Source organism: Drepanopeziza brunnea (assembly GCF_022702325.1).
Source record: "Drepanopeziza brunnea f. sp. 'multigermtubi' strain 214-2 chromosome Unknown ctg8, whole genome shotgun sequence".
Lineage (NCBI taxonomy): Eukaryota > Fungi > Ascomycota > Leotiomycetes > Helotiales > Drepanopezizaceae > Drepanopeziza > Drepanopeziza brunnea.
Window position 1 is genome coordinate 2,170,874 of NW_027094071.1, and position 15,485 is coordinate 2,186,358.

The window sequence follows — 15,485 nt, forward strand, 5'->3', positions numbered from 1 at the left end:
AGTCGGACATCAGAGTCGGACATCAGAGTCGGACATCAGACATCAGAGGCAGAAATAAAAAAAGAAAGAAAGAAAGGACGACTTGCCGAATCCACTCTCCTTTGTGCAATAGAGCACCGAGCGAGCGAGCTTGACAAAATAAGATGGAAAAAAAAGGGAAAACATGATCAGCGAGATGATTGCCGTCGTATTATATAACACCACGTTCCATTGCGGGCGGGGTTGCGAGATGGAAACTATCTATGCGCAAGCAGATGATATAAAGGGTAGCCAGCACCACATACATTGACCTAAAGTAGTTGATCCTACCCCCTCGGAAAATATCTGCAGGCCAGTCAATCCACTCACGACCTGGGGAGGACAAGCGCACTAGGCCTCCCCCCAAGCCTGACGAACTTGGTCACCAAAGCCAATACATCCAGGTCTCACTTACTCTTCAGCTTGTTCTGCCTGTTACAAGACAAGCTCAGCTGGTAAACACTATGTGGAGTTCCCAAGAACGCCAGGGCTAACGCAATCCCAATCCTCAGTCCCAGAGTCCCAGTCCCTTGACACCGATTTTCCTCGCTATCATTCCCAAACTCCGCATTTTTTATTTTCACAAGAGAGAAGAAAAGGAAATTAAGGACCTGATCCTCCAGCCGGAGCTGAAGCCGGATTGATCTCCTCGGCAGGAACAAGCGTTGGCGCAAGCCGTCTTCTCTTCTTCTCCACTCCGTCATCACGCTGACTCTCGCTCGCATCGCGCTTGGCGCCACTCACGCCTTCATTCGTACTCAGCGGCGTCTGCGGTGGCGTGGCGATTGGGACACCACCTACAAACCCAACATTGCTACCAGCTGTAACTCCAGGCATACTACTCCCGACCAGCGTAGGATTGCTGATAATAGTGCCAGGTGCGTGAGAAGATTGCGTAGCGACGGACGAGGTGGAATTTGAGCGAGTCGGCGAAGAGGGACGGATGGAAGGAGAAGGGGCGGCAAGGGGAGAGGGCGCTACAGTAGACGAAGTGCGCTTGTGGCCGGAGAAGGGTGAGGATGGTGCGACAGCGGTCGGTGTTGCCATAGGAGTGTTTTGGGACGAGGAGGCGGCAGTGCTGAGAGATGGGCGTTTTGCGGTGGGGACGTCGCCGGTGTAGACTTGGCCTAGTTCTCCCGGAGCGAAAGTCAGAGTTGAGCAGAAGCCGTCCGAGGATGTCATGAGAAGTGTTAGGCCATCGTTGGACCTGATGAATGTGTTAGTAATGGTCATGTGAGATGGGGTTAGAGACTTACCAAGTCAGATCGGTGAATGTCGCACAGTGGAGATTGCTGACGATACACAATGGCGTTTGTTGCTGAGTATCGTACATCAGAACCGAATCCTCTGTCGCAACGGCGTATACCATTCGGTATGGGAGTGAGAAAGCCATCATCGGTCCGGGTGCAGCGGACGAGTGTGTGTCCATTTCCACTGGCTTAGGCTTTGGAGAAGAAGTAGGCCCCGAAGAGTCGGTCTGAGGTAGAGTAGGCGGGGGATCCATTACGGATGGTGTTGCCGACTTTGGAATGACCGGGTCTGGCAAGGCTGACATGGTGTCCTCTGATGATGTGTCGATTGTGATGTTTTTGGTCGGAGGCGAAGCTTTTCGGGGAGTGTAGTAGATCGGGGAGCACTTGACCACCACAGATGGCTTCTTATGTCCTGGGAGATGTGCAATTGGTGGCTTATTGATGCCTCCTCTTGAGTAAATGTACACGGTGTTTGTGACCTCGTAAATCGTCTTTGCAGACTCTTCCGTACCCTTTAATTGCGATTGGTATTGACCAGCTGGTGTGAACAAGAGGCTTCCGTCCGGGGTAAAGGTCAATCGGCGGAAGAAGGACTTGAGGGTATCATTTGAGTATATGTGCGCATTCTTGACTCCCAGCCCGATGCTGTATGGTTTGGGTGAGGCCTCCATAGGCATGACCGCTGGGAGAGGTATTGATGGTGCTGGAGAAGCAGATCTCCGCATAGACATAGACGGCGAGGAGGGTCCAAATGAAGATCTGCGACTGTGACTGATCGTACTGGGTGGGTTCATTGGCAGAGCGATAGAGGTTGGAGTACCCGGGCATGATGGAACTGGAGAGCCTAGAATAGCAGAAGTCGACATTTCTGCGGCGAATTGTTGGCGCAGGCCCATCTCTGGGGGAGCTGGGCTGTGAGAAGAGATTCGTCGACCTGGCAGATCCATCCTCAAGTTCTTGCCAACACTGCGGAGATCCTCGTCTCGATTATCCAACGTGTATGCCCCATCCTTCGTCTTGAGCGTGTAAATATGCACAGAGCGATCAGAGGACTGGGTTGCAATGTACTCGTTAAGGGGATCCCAAGCTACGCCCTGAACGTAATGTTGATGCTCGGCGATTTGGCGTATCAGCTGTCCAGTCTGAGCGTTGTAGATTCTCGCAACATTGTCCATACTTCCAGTAATGAAGTAGACTCCGTCGGGAGACCACGCCAGGTCGTATATTTCGTGGCCTGACGAGCGGCACATGTGCTTCGGTCTCCATGTCTCCTTGTCCTCGGTGCCGTCCTCCCCAAACACAGGCTTTGCATTCTTCGAGTGTAAAGCCCAAATGATGACATTGCCATCGTCGCCAGCGGAAGCCAGGACGTCGCCTGTTGCTGTTAGCGTATGCACATATGATTTAAGAGTGAAGGCTTACCTCTGGGAGCCCAGCGTACCACGTTGACAGTCTGAATATGCTTGGCCATTGTGCATAAGTACTCGACATTTCTGTCCTCTCCCTCAGCATCTATTCTCCATAACTGTTATTCGTCAGCAACTGCAGACAGCATCTATCCTTTTTGCCAGACCTACCCGGACATTATTATCTCCCCCTCCAGTAGCCAATCTCCCCTTACCATGCGGCTGGAAGTCTGCAGAGTATATGGGGGCGTTCTCGGCGTGCCAGTTGACGATTATGGGTGCCGCCTTCATGATGGGCGTAGGGTGGAAGCTGGAGAGCCGCCGGCGAGGGAATCGGGGGGGGGGGGGGGGGGTGGCAGCGAGGCCTGGCCTATGGCTTGGGAGACAGCGTGAGACGGTGTGTTTGGTATCGTCCGGCGGGATGGCGGTGGTGGTTTTTTGTGTAGAATCTGGGTCGCGATGAGGAGAGAAGACTCTTGGGGATATAGGAGAGGCTAGCTCTGGCCGCTTGTGTGTTGTGCTTTCGTAGTTTGAGGAGTTTGAGAAGATGCAGGTCAATCAGGGATTAAAGGTCAGCCCCGTTTGGAGTGAGCTCAAGTTTGGAGATGCGAGGTTTTGCCGGTGTTTTATACAATTAATTGAGTGATTGAGATTTCAGTAGCTTGGCCCGATTGCATTAATTTATATCAAATTTGAGAGAGAGATTGTATTGAATCCGTTTGACTCTTAATGTGGGGTATCTACGTACTACGTAAGAAGGAAAAGGTAGTTATTGTCTAAGCCGTCCTTCGCGTTGCCGCGTTTAACGCGTGTCTTTTCGCGTCGCCCGTGCTTTTGGTTCAGATGCAAGATGTTAAAAGGAATGTATAGGAACTGGGGATAACTTTCCCCACAGCTATCCCCTTTTCATCATTCTATGTCTATTACGGAGGCTATTATATGTTACAATTGTCTTGTGGTTGTTTCAATACTTGACTGACTCTGATAGAATTGGTCGCGTAAGGCGATATCAAGATCAAGTTCAAGATCAAGTTCAAGATCAAGTTCAAGACCAAGATCAAGACCAGATCAAGACCAAGATCAAGATCAAGCAAAGTCTATTCCAATCAGTAGCCTGGTCAGATCAGTCATAATACCAAGAAATATATCTATGATCGTTAGTTACCCTTGCTTATAGCAGGCAGCTGGGTAGGTAGTTGTCGCATTAAGCTAAAGTGTGCAGACATCCATACCTTCTGCATCAACCCACCTTCGTCTACCTTGGTCGTTGTTGTCAAGTAGGAGTTAGATGTTATCATCCAAACTCGAGTCTTCAATTGCCGATTCCAAAAATAAGAGTCTACTGATAGAGCGAGTTGGCCTTATGCCCAACCACGGCTAAGCCAGCCAGTCAACTCACCGTACCGTACCGTAGCTAGGGAATCGAGCTACTGTATGTCGTCAAGCCCAACAGCGCCTCTTCGTCTACTTCTATCACCAATTTCGCGGTGTAGCACCTATACGAAGCACTTGATCCGTGGGTGGCCCGTCTGTGGCTTTTGCATCGGATATCTTCTAAGCCTCGTCTCCGGGAAAGCGGGTACCGTATCGGTATCGGATTCGGTGTTATACCTGGATGACCTCGCTGCACGTGGGATATATTTCGAGACGGTTGATATTTCGGTACTGGTTATTTACATTGCAGATGAAATCGGCCTCAAGATAAATCAATTCAAGCTTCTAATCTTCTTGTCTTCTTCTTCTTCTCCTTCTTCTTCTTCTTCTCTCCTGTTCCATCTCCTGTTCCATCTCCTCACCTTCGCCACAAAACGTGACACCTGTCTCGCAACACTTATCACTTTCACCGCTCAGATAGGGTTCGCAGCTAGAGGAAGCGGTCCCCATCTCGAACCCTAAATGCTGCAGATTCATCGAGTTCATCAAGCCCCTCGGAGAGATTAGCTACTTCGCAGTAGCCGCAACCAATTGCGATGTTCGGGTCCTGGACCGGATTGGCCGGCCTAGGTACTTTGAAGTTCTTACTCCCCTCTCATGCAGTCAGTGCTGGTGTTGGGATGTTGGTTGTTAGTGCTTAACTTAGTCAAGAAAGGCGGCTTGCGTTCCCGTTCGTCCAGTTGCCTGCTGCCTGCTGCCTGCTTACTGGAGTAGTGTTCGGAGTACGGCTCTTCTTCATTCTGGGGGGGTTGTTGTCAAAAGTTGTTATATGTTTCTTATGTTCGCTTGGAACTCCACGCCCTTTCCCCCCCCCCTCGTCCTCCTCCTCCTCCCGCCAGTCACCAATACGAGAAGGCAAGTTCTGCATCGGGATCTATACGACGACGGCGAGTGTTAGCTGCATAACATTCCGCCTCCATCCGTTGAATTCATCTCATCTCACTCCGAACTTCACTCGCCGATGACTCAACCCGATCAATTTTTCCTAATCCACCCTCTCACGACCGACCAGTCACTTTCTGACTAAGGTTTCTCGGAATCATCATTCACTTCACTTCTCCTCTCATATCCGCTTTATACGCCATACGTCTATAAATGACGGGTTGGCCTGACTTGGATCCTCGAGACATGATCGCCACATCCTAACTCTCCAGAAAAAAAAAAAAAAAAAAAAAAAAAAAAAAAAAAAAAAAAAACCACAACAATAACAACATCAGCACAAGGACAGCATAAGATGCTCGAGACCGTTTCGATATCCCTTGCTACTGGCGCCTGCAGTCTCGCTCTCGTTGCCTTGATCACCATCCCTTCACTTCTCGGCATCTCATCCCACTTACGGAGCTTCAAACCGCTACCGGGCATCTACGAAGACAGAGATGGAGTCGCCACCGCAACATCCGTAGCCGAGTATAGCAGCAAGCTTCCGAAAGCCCTGCTCGCCTTCTTCACAGGCGCAGGATTGCTCACCTCGATTGCTCTCGCTGTTCTCGCCACGCTTGGAGATGGGGGATCCATGTTCGTGGAGAACTGGCTGTTGGTCGCGGAATGGGTGAGCTAGCTCCACGTGACGGAGCGAGAGATTGAACTCTCAAGTGCTGACCTGATATATGTCTAGTCCCTGATCCTGGTCCAGACAGTCGGAATCATCCTCATCAAAAGCTCCGTCAAAAGCTACACTTTGGGGGTCTATGCAGCTCTCTCCTCCGTTTCACTGCTCGCAGCCCTCTTGTACCAAGATGGACTTATTGCACAGCAAACGGCGGGTGAAAGATACGTCTCTTCCGCGGAACTGAGTCTCCGCATTACCCAGCTTTTCTTGGTCGTTCTGGTGACATTCTCCAGCGTCTCTCTACCAAGACGACCGGAAGTGTTTCATAATGGCGTGCCAGTTGATGGCATGCAGACTGTTTCTGCATTTGATAGATATACCTTTACATGGGTCGAGCATCTCCTCCGCCTCTCCCGCCAAAACAACCGCATTGAACTGGTAGACCTCCCCAAGATGGACTCAAATACCCGGTCCCAAGATCTAAGCGAGTCCTGGGCCGAGAAGCCCCATCCGAAGAAGTTATGGGTTGAGATATTTTTGGACCACAGTCGCAGTTTTAGGAACCAATGGTGCCTCACTTTGGTCCAAGCATTCGGAAACTTTGCCCCTCAGTTCGTAACCTACCACCTCCTGAAAATCCTCGAAAAGCGTGTCTCAGGCGACACAGTCAGCCCCGAGGCGTGGATCTGGGTCGTCGTTCTAACCATCACGACAATCGGAGCCTCCTGGATCGAATCATGGCTCTACTGGGTTTCTTGGTCCGAACTCGCCATCCCGATCCGCGCCCAGCTATCGGCGCTCATCTTCCAGAAAGCCATGCGTCGCAAGGACGTCAAAGGGGCTGCGAAGGCATCGAAAAAGAAGGTGCCTGCTGGTCCGGATACGGCGAATGTGGCAGGCAACAAGCCGGAGCTGAACGACGAGGAGGGCGAGAACAAGGGGAAGCAGTCTACTGTTAATCTGATCGGTGTCGATACCAAGCGCGTCTCGGATTTCTGCTCGTTCAACAATTATCTGCCTGGTAGTCTTTTCAAGCTGATTGTGTCGTTCGCCTTCTTGCTGAGCATCATTGGGTGGAAGGCTCTGGTGGCGGGATTCTTGGCTATGTCGTTGACGATCCCGTTGAATATCTTTTGTAGCAAGAGGTATTCTGCTGCGCAGGACAGATTGATGAAAGTGAGAGATGTGAAGATGGGGGTTGTGACGGAGGCCTTGCAAGGTATGTATTCTGGGAATTTGGAGAAAATCTCTGACGATATTAGGTATCCGACAGATCAAGTTCTCTGCTTTAGAGCAGAACTGGCAAAGAAAGATCGGAAAGGTACGACGTAAAGAATTGGAAGAGCAGTGGAATGTCTATCTGTAAGTTGCAAGCCACGTGGAAGTAGGATTAGCTAACGAGCCAGCTCCGACACGTTCCTGCTATTCTGTTGGATCACTTCCCCAGTCGCGCTAGCCGCCACTTCCCTTGCAGTCTACGCCTCGATTTACGGCGAGCTGACCCCGTCCGTAGCCTTTACAGCTATCGGCGTCTTTACCAATCTTGAAGTCACACTTTCTGTGATCCCAGAACTAACCACCGACCTCATCGACGCCTACGTCTCTATGGAACGCATTGAGAAATACCTCGGTGCCCCCGAAATCTCCCAAAACACTAGTCACGGCCCCAACATCGCCTTCGAGAATGCCTCCATTGCCTGGCCCTCTGATGAAGAAAAGGAGGTCGACGATCTCCGCTACGTCCTGCGTGATATCAATCTATCGTTTCCACCAGATGAGCTGAGCGTAGTCAGTGGAAAGACTGGGACGGGGAAGAGTCTTCTGTTAGCTGCTATTCTGGGGGAAGTTGATCTACTTGCTGGGAAGATCAATGTGCCGCAGCCGCCTCGTAGCCGAGATCGCCACGACCATCTCGCCAATAAGGACAACTGGATTATTCCGTCGGCCGTGGCCTTCGTCGCTCAAATTCCGTGGATCGAAAACGCGAACATCAAGGATAACATCCTGTTTGGCCTTCCGTACGACGAATACAGATATCAGAAAGTTATTGAGGTCTGTGCATTGAAGAAGGATCTGGAAATGCTCACTGATGGTGAAGCGACTGAGATTGGAGCTAACGGGATCAACCTGAGCGGTGGTCAGCGTTGGAGAGTTACGTTCGCACGAGCGCTTTATTCCCGTGCTGGGATCTTGGTGCTGGACGATCTTTTCAGCGCCGTGGACTCGCATGTTGCACGATTTATCTTTGAAAAGGGCCTCACAGGTGAGCTGGGAGTCGGCCGAACGAGAATCCTGGTCACACATCACGTGGCCCTATGCAAATCGAAGACGAAGTACGTTGTGGAGCTTGGCGATGGGACAATCGAACATGCAGGTCTCGTCTCTGAGCTGGAAAACGATGGTACTCTTCAACAGATCATTAACCATGAAGCAGCCGAGGTTGAAAATCCGGATGACGAGGATCCCACAGCTGTCAACTCGGCGGAATCGAGTAATGGGGATAGTGCTGAGGCTGGAGAGGCGCTTAAGAAAGTCGATTCGAAGAGGGCGGTCAAGAAGTTTGTGGAAGACGAAGTGAGAGAGCAGGGGCGGGTTAAGACGAAGATTTATCTGGACTATATGACGTTCAGCGGTGGTTGGGCGTTTTGGTCTGTTGCTTTTATTGCGTTCTCGCTTTTGCAGGTGATTGTTACTGGTAAGCTCGTGTGGTCAACTTATGTCAGAACTTACTGCTCACATCACTAGGTCGATCCTGGTGGATCAAGATCTGGACCGGCAACAACGAGAAGCACACAAGTATGACCCATGCCTTCACCTACTCCTACCAAGTCCACGATCTCTCCCCCTACAGAGCAAATGCCACGCACATCATGACTACAGATTCTTCAGCAAATCTGAGGTACTACCTTGGTATCTACGTTGCATTCTCTGTCGCAAATGTAATCGTAGGAGCTTTCCGATATTGGTACATTTTCACAGGCTCCATTCGGGCGTCTCGTCGCCTCTTTGACAAGCTCTCCTTCACCATTCTGCGTACACCCCTCAGATGGATGGATACTGTGCCACTCGGCCGTATCCTCAACCGCTTCACAGCCGACTTCAACGTCGTCGACGCCCGTCTCTCAGCAGATATTGGTTTCGGTGCCAACAACGCTTTCCGCTTATTCGGAATTTTGATCGCTGGCGTAATTGTGTCGCCCTACGTGATCTTGCTCTCCTTCTCCCTACTCGCCATCTGCCTGCAAATTGCCCGCCTCTACATCTCGGGCGCGCGAGAAGTCAAACGCCTCGAGTCCTCGGCAAAGTCTCCGGTATTCGAGCAGTTTGGCTCAGCCCTCACAGGCGTAGGCACGATCCGCGCCTTTGACAAGAGCGATGTCTATATCGCCCGCATGTTCTCCCGGATCGACGACCATAGCACTTCCTTCTGGCATCTCTGGGCCTTCAACCGGTGGATGGGATGGCGGATGTCTGCGGTCGGGGGTTTATTCGCCAGCTTTGTCGCTGCCTTTATTATTTTTCTGGACATTGACGCCTCGCTTGCCGGGTTCGCCCTCTCCTTTGCCTTGGAGTACGGCAATACAGTGATTTGGACGATCCGACATTACACCAACCTAGAACTGGACATGAACGCTGCCGAGCGCATCATCGAATACATCAACCTTCCCACCGAGTCCCTCTCCGGCACCGACCCGCCAGCCGCCTGGCCGTCAGAGGGACGATTGGAAGTCACAGATCTCGTGGTCGGATACGCCCCCGACCTCCCCCCAGTCCTAAAAGGCCTGACATTCTCCGTGCAGCGTAACGAGAGGATCGGCGTCGTGGGCCGTACTGGCGCAGGAAAATCGTCTCTAACCCTCGCCCTCTTCCGCTTCCTCGAAGCGCGCGAAGGGAGCATCTATATCGACGGGTTGGATATCTCCAAGATCAAGCTCCACGCTTTGCGCTCTCGCCTAGCCATCATCCCGCAGGACCCTGTGCTCTTCTCCGGCACGGTGCGAAGTAACCTCGACGCCTTCGACGAGCACTCCGACGCTGAGCTACGAGACGCCTTGCAGCGTGTCCATCTCATCTCTGCGTCAGAAGCGGACAGTATTAACGTCTCGTTAGCCAACACGGGCACAAACACGCCTCTTCCCCGTCCGGGCTCTAGTTCCGCGAACAACGCAGCGATAGCAGGCGCAAGCTCGACTGCCAATGTGAACGCAACACCTAACCTCAACAAGAATCCATTTACCTCCCTCCACACGCCCATCACGGAAGGTGGCCTGAACCTCTCCCAGGGGCAACGTCAACTCCTCTGCCTCGCGCGCGCGATCGTCTCGCGGCCCAAGATAATGATTCTGGACGAGGCCACCTCTTCGGTCGACATGGCGACGGATGCACTCATCCAGCGCTCCATCCGCGAGGAGTTCAACGACAGCACGCTCATCGTGATCGCGCACCGGCTGAGCACGATTGCGGACTTTGACAAGATTCTTGTGATGGGTGAGGGTAGGGGGGTGGAGTTTGGGACGCCGAGGGAACTTTTCCAGCGTGTTCCTGATGGGGTTTTCCGGAGTATGGTTTTGGAAAGTGGGGAGAGGCAGAGTTTGGAGGCTTTGATGGGGGGTTGAGGGGGTGAAGGGGTAGGAGTAAATGGGGTTAAATGGAATGGAATATGATGAAATTGGGTAGGTTACGTCGAGCCGGCGCCAAGCATACGCATAAGCATAAGCATCGAGAATCCATGGCGTTGGTTTTTTCTCTTTTTTTTTCTTTTGAAAATATGCTTAAATTTTTCTTTCTTCTTCTTCTCTTTTCTTCTTTCTCTTTTCATTTTTCTCATGTTGGCTTAAGGAAGGAGATAAGGGTCAGTCAGGGTAAGGGAGAAATGGATGAATGGATAGATAACATGCAGCTAGCTGGATATATATATATATATAATTTCTTTAAATATCAGTGCATTGAACGAATGAAGGAATGAAGGAATTAAAGTAGATGAATAACGAGGAGGTTTTCTGCTTCTGTGGGTGGGGGGTAAGGGTATTGCTATTGCTGTTGCTGAGATTGAAGTGATCTGGATAGATTTGGTGAGGTTTTGATGTGGAGGCTTTTTTTTTTATGCTTTACGCTATATGCTTTATGCTTTGTGGAGTTTACTTGGGATTTGGAAGATTTGAAAATTTGAGGGAGGAAAGGGGGGGATGTGGGAAAGAGGAATGAGGTGAGTGTAGATGTGGGTGTGGATGTCGATGTGGATGTGGGTGTGGGTGTGAAGAATGGGATGGGATAGGATAAGCAGGATAGGATACAGTACTAGGCAACTGCTGTTGGCCGGCCACTTAAGCGAGAACATAAAAATCAACATTGGACACTTAGCTATCACTTCTCAATCACGCAATAATTACAAATCCAAATCAAACAAAAAAAAATACCATTCTATTCTTTAGACTCCCTTTACTCTTCTCAATTTTTAAGTTACTTATTCGAATGCGCACCGACCTCTATACTTAGCATGCCAGCCTTCGGCCGCGATACAAGCCTCAATTCTCTCCGGCATACTCTGATACAAATTATCACATAACGACTGATCCAACGTATTCCACGCAGCTTGCAAACAGCTTTCCATCTTTTGCCTGGCGTGTTCTGAATTCGATTTCGTCGATTGCAACGTCGGAGAACATTTAGTAGAGCTTCTTTTTGAGATGCTACAAAACAAATGGAAAAAAAAAAAAAAAAAAAAAACCCTAGGTGACGGAGAAGCAAATAGCAAGAGGAGAAATAGCGAAAGTCTTTCAGAAGCTCCGCATGCATTAGGCGGCGGAGGTCACGGAATACCAAATTTGATTGGAAAAAAAAAAAGGAAAAAAATTATTCTTTTTTCGAATATTCGGAATTCCATTTTCTTTCTCTAGCAGCTCGAAAGCTCGAAAGCGGAAAAACCTCAGATGATCGAGAATCGAGATTGGAGTAGGCTGACGACGTATGTATGTACCAACCAGACCGAGACCAGCTAGCCGGATATTCTTGTTAAATAAATTTAAGGATGATATGCGAAGGTTCTCTATTAAAAAAGATTGTTTTTCTTTCGTTCTTTGCGGCCATCGGCTCTCGGACAGTGCATTGAACTATCACTAGTCGGATATCGAGATATCTAGATATCTCCAGAGGGGAGCAAGAAAAGCCTGTTGCTGCTGGTTATAGGGCGGGCTCTTGGGCGAATGGAGAGCTGAAGTCGAGGGAGGCAGTTTGATTGATCTATTTAGAGGGGAAGGATAAGTAGATGGGGCTTTTTGGGGGAAGGGGGTCTTTGAAGGAGTTTTCCTTTAAGGAGGGTTTTAAGGACTGTCTATGATTATGACTGTGATTGTAACTGTGACTGTGATTAGGACTGTGATTGTAATTGTGATTATGATATCAAAGGGCATTGAGTTTTTGTTCTAATAGCTTTGTGATTTGGAATTGGGTATTATAAGATAGGTAGTTATTATACGCGTGGCTTATTTCCATATTCATTTATCATTTTCTGTTAAGTTCAGAGGGAGTAGAAAAAAAATTCACTTACTTGTTTATACGTGATCCTCTACCATCCGTGGCATCATCATCATCATCATCGCGTCATGTATACATCTCGGCCCGCTCCTGTCCCTTTTTCTCTTTCTTTTTATATTTCTTTTTCTATTTCTATTTCTATTTCTATTTCTATTTCTATTTCTATTTCTATCTCCTTTTCTATCTCCCTTTTCATGTCCTTTTCTATCTTCCTTTTCATCTTTTTCTATCTCCTTTTCCATCTTCCTTACCATCTCCTTTTCCATCTCCCTTTCCATCTCCCTTTCTCTCCTTTTTCATCTCCCTTTCCATCTCCTCAGTCTTACCACAGCCCTGATTCAGATCCCGATCCTGATCGCAATGGCCCCCCAGCGCTGACACGCTAACGACGCTCACCACCATCGTCTGCACAATACACCGCTTTCCACCCCTATCCCTGTCCTGAGTAGGTACTACTCATCCTGCTCTCCAAGCCCAGCTGCTGCTGCAGCGGCACGATGTTCTTCTCGCTAATGCCATCCTCCAGATCGCGCCTGACCGGGTTCAGCTTCGGGTTCCCACCCCCGCAGCTCTTGTTCTTTGCATACTTCGTAAACCGGCTAGACAGCACGGCAGAGTGCCTCTGCTGTGGTTGTGAAGATCCCGGCGCCGGGAAGAGGCGCAGATGGTACGGTGCGTTCCTCCGGCGGCCGCCGGCTAATTTGGAGCCGTGGCAGGGGCTGGTGGAGAAGTACCAGGAGGTGTTGTCGAGCATGTGTTTGAAAATTGGTTTGAGTCAGGGTGAGGGAGGCGGCGATGATGCAGACGTTGACTTTGGTTCTGGGAGAAGGAAGGGGGGAGCGGTTAGCGTGTCTCGCTAATAGGCCTCTCTCGCTAAGCGAGGAGCGCCGTATAAACACCCCATATATATACTACTATATATATATATAAACTCCGAGAAGAGTATGGGATTGGTAACCTGCACCCCCCAAAACCCTAAATCGCATCCCCCTGAGTATTCAAATGCCCGGCCCAGCCGAATATTCGGATTTCACAGTAACGCTTCCTTGTAACGGTCAGCAATCGCGATCGCTCGTACAATCTATATTCTACTATATTTAAATGGATGCCTAGGATCTGTATGCTTAGGCTCCTCCACAAGTCTTGTCGGAGGCGGAGGATGTTTCGCAACTAAGATCTGGGCCCAAAGAGATGAATTTACGAAGGTCTAGATTTTAAGAAATACGGATAAGGCCTTGTCGCACGCAAAAGGAGACATTTGCTAGTACCTTTTCGTGCTTAGCACGGGCCGGGAATTTGGATATTCCGGGGGATGTGATTTAGGGTTTTGGAGGGTGCAGATTCCCAAAGTTAAACCCCGGAAGTCTGGGTTTGGAAAGCAGAGCGAGTCTTAATAGTGGGCCTTGACGTCGCAACTTTTGGGGCTTTCCTTACTAAAGTAGGCGAAACAATTATGTCTCGCGAAACAATTGTATTCCGCACCGATTTTCTAATAATATTAGATTGAAAAGAAATTTCAATCTTGTGAAATATTTTCGAATCAAATATTTACTTAAGTACCTTGATAGAAGTCGATTATTTTCGTATCTAAAATACAATTAATAATATACAATTATAAATGTTATTCGAACCTTTATAGCTGAATATATTATTATATCGTTTGTGCGAGATCTTTTTACGATTCGCTCGCAAATTTTTATAACTTGCAATATTGAATACGCTTTTCGAGATATTAGAATAGAGCTATGGTAAGGAGGTCGGAAGAGTTCGGTCTTGCCGTAGTTGATCAGTTTTGTCGCTTTGATGATCGAGGCGGCGGATGCACTGGAGCATGAGCTGTTAGCGCGCTTTTCACCAATGTAGAATTGACTCTTGGAGGTAGGATTAAGAGAGTGAGGAGGTATACAGAGTAATACTCACAAGAGACCCAAGGGCATGATGACAGCGAGCGATATATTGACTCTACGGAGTTGATCTGGACGTTCCAGAGCATCGGAATCGGGATCAGCGCAAGGATGAGATCCGTAGCGATAGTCAGACCCGGTGAGACGGTTTAGTCTTGAGACTTTGGCAGCGGGGCTAGCTTCAGAGACTGACCAGTGTTGGTATAGCTGAGTTTACGGCCCAAGTCCGCGCTCCAGCAAGTCGTGACCACTGATGGATCCCACAGAATTGCCAAGTTCTTGCATTGCGCCAGGACCGTGAAGACCGCGAGTGTCGTACGGAGTATACTCCGGGTATGATCATGAAATAGATCATGCCCCATAGAAAATTTCGCAAGCCCTTGTTCGGGGCGAAGCGGAGCAGGAAGAGGGCTATCGAGACTTTGGATGTCGTGGTGGTAATCAGGTAGATGGGTTGCGTGGCGAAGTTGGGCTTCAGACCGACTATCTGTACGCGGTCGAGGTATACCGCGTGAAGTCTTGAATCATTGTTGACCGATGGGGTGACCAAGCAGCCACCCCGCTATAGATAGGATCTGGAAATACGTATTAGAGCATATTCATCAAGCCTATATGGGAACAGACTTTAACATAATCCTGTGCCTGGTGAGACCGTGAGACTAAAAGATGCTTCCCAGTAAACTTACACTTGCTCCTACACTCCGCTCCGAATCATCATTCGCACCCTAGCAGCACACGAAGCAGTCAGCGATTGCCCCCTTTTTTGTCTCCAGGACATTTTCGGGAACGGATACAGGAAGGCCCGAGCTACGGACAGATACGACTCGCTTATAGTTAAACACTACCGAGGTTTTTAAAGGCCAAAGCTTCTTTTCCATTGTACGGATAAGCAACGTGGCCACTGGCTAAGCATCGAATAGTCCTTTCTTTTTTTTGCCTTTTTTTTGGATAGGGTAAGTTCTTGCTATTTTAATAAGTTTTCATTCTACCAGGCTGTATACCACCCCTGCACCTCGTAAACAACGCCGTCTCATCGCTTCAATTAAAGCAACAACTCTATATTTTTCGATCGAGTCCCGCGCTTATTGAACAACTATTTCTAGTCGATGATATTTTTTAATAAACCTCGAGATATTTCTTTCGAATTTAATATTTTATTTGATTCCAAACCGTCTCGATCGGGTTAAGATCTAGAGATAAAGCTATCCGATCGGCTCGATACTATAAGCTTCCAAAACCTTCAGTATAAATCGAGCAGCATTTCCATTAGCGTTATCTTAATGAGACTCCAATTCTAGATAATCGTAGAGAATTTATCGATGATTGGTACCCGTGCGGCCAAGGAGTCTGTCCGCCAAGGCGAAAATCGCTCAAAAAGATGCTGATA

At 49.1% G+C, this 15,485-nt stretch overlaps 4 protein-coding genes across 4 annotated transcripts; 1 reads left to right on the plus strand and 3 right to left on the minus strand.

The window, feature by feature from the left end:
• Positions 1-621: 621 nt before the first annotated feature.
• Positions 622-2,968, minus strand: L3040_005322 (uncharacterized protein; the record flags this gene model as incomplete). Its single annotated transcript, XM_007288751.2, has 4 exons — positions 622-1,225; positions 1,275-2,646; positions 2,694-2,796; positions 2,849-2,968. The coding sequence occupies 4 exons, from the start codon at positions 2,966-2,968 to the stop codon at positions 622-624; spliced, it is 2,199 nt and encodes a 732-aa protein (XP_007288813.2).
• A 2,377-nt stretch (positions 2,969-5,345) lies between these two features.
• Positions 5,346-10,276, plus strand: L3040_005323 (uncharacterized protein; the record flags this gene model as incomplete). Its single annotated transcript, XM_007288752.2, has 5 exons — positions 5,346-5,660; positions 5,727-6,879; positions 6,923-7,022; positions 7,067-8,355; positions 8,406-10,276. The coding sequence occupies 5 exons, from the start codon at positions 5,346-5,348 to the stop codon at positions 10,274-10,276; spliced, it is 4,728 nt and encodes a 1,575-aa protein (XP_007288814.2).
• A 2,348-nt stretch (positions 10,277-12,624) lies between these two features.
• Positions 12,625-12,948, minus strand: L3040_005324 (uncharacterized protein; the record flags this gene model as incomplete). Its single annotated transcript, XM_066157331.1, has 1 exon — positions 12,625-12,948. The coding sequence occupies one exon, from the start codon at positions 12,946-12,948 to the stop codon at positions 12,625-12,627; it is 324 nt and encodes a 107-aa protein (XP_066011637.1).
• Positions 12,949-13,980: 1,032 nt separating this feature from the next.
• L3040_005325 (uncharacterized protein) lies at positions 13,981-14,976 on the minus strand (the record flags this gene model as incomplete). Its single annotated transcript, XM_066157332.1, has 7 exons — positions 13,981-14,018; positions 14,115-14,169; positions 14,292-14,581; positions 14,634-14,673; positions 14,723-14,734; positions 14,785-14,823; positions 14,914-14,976. The coding sequence occupies 7 exons, from the start codon at positions 14,974-14,976 to the stop codon at positions 13,981-13,983; spliced, it is 537 nt and encodes a 178-aa protein (XP_066011638.1).
• Between the last annotated feature and the right edge of the window lie 509 nt (positions 14,977-15,485).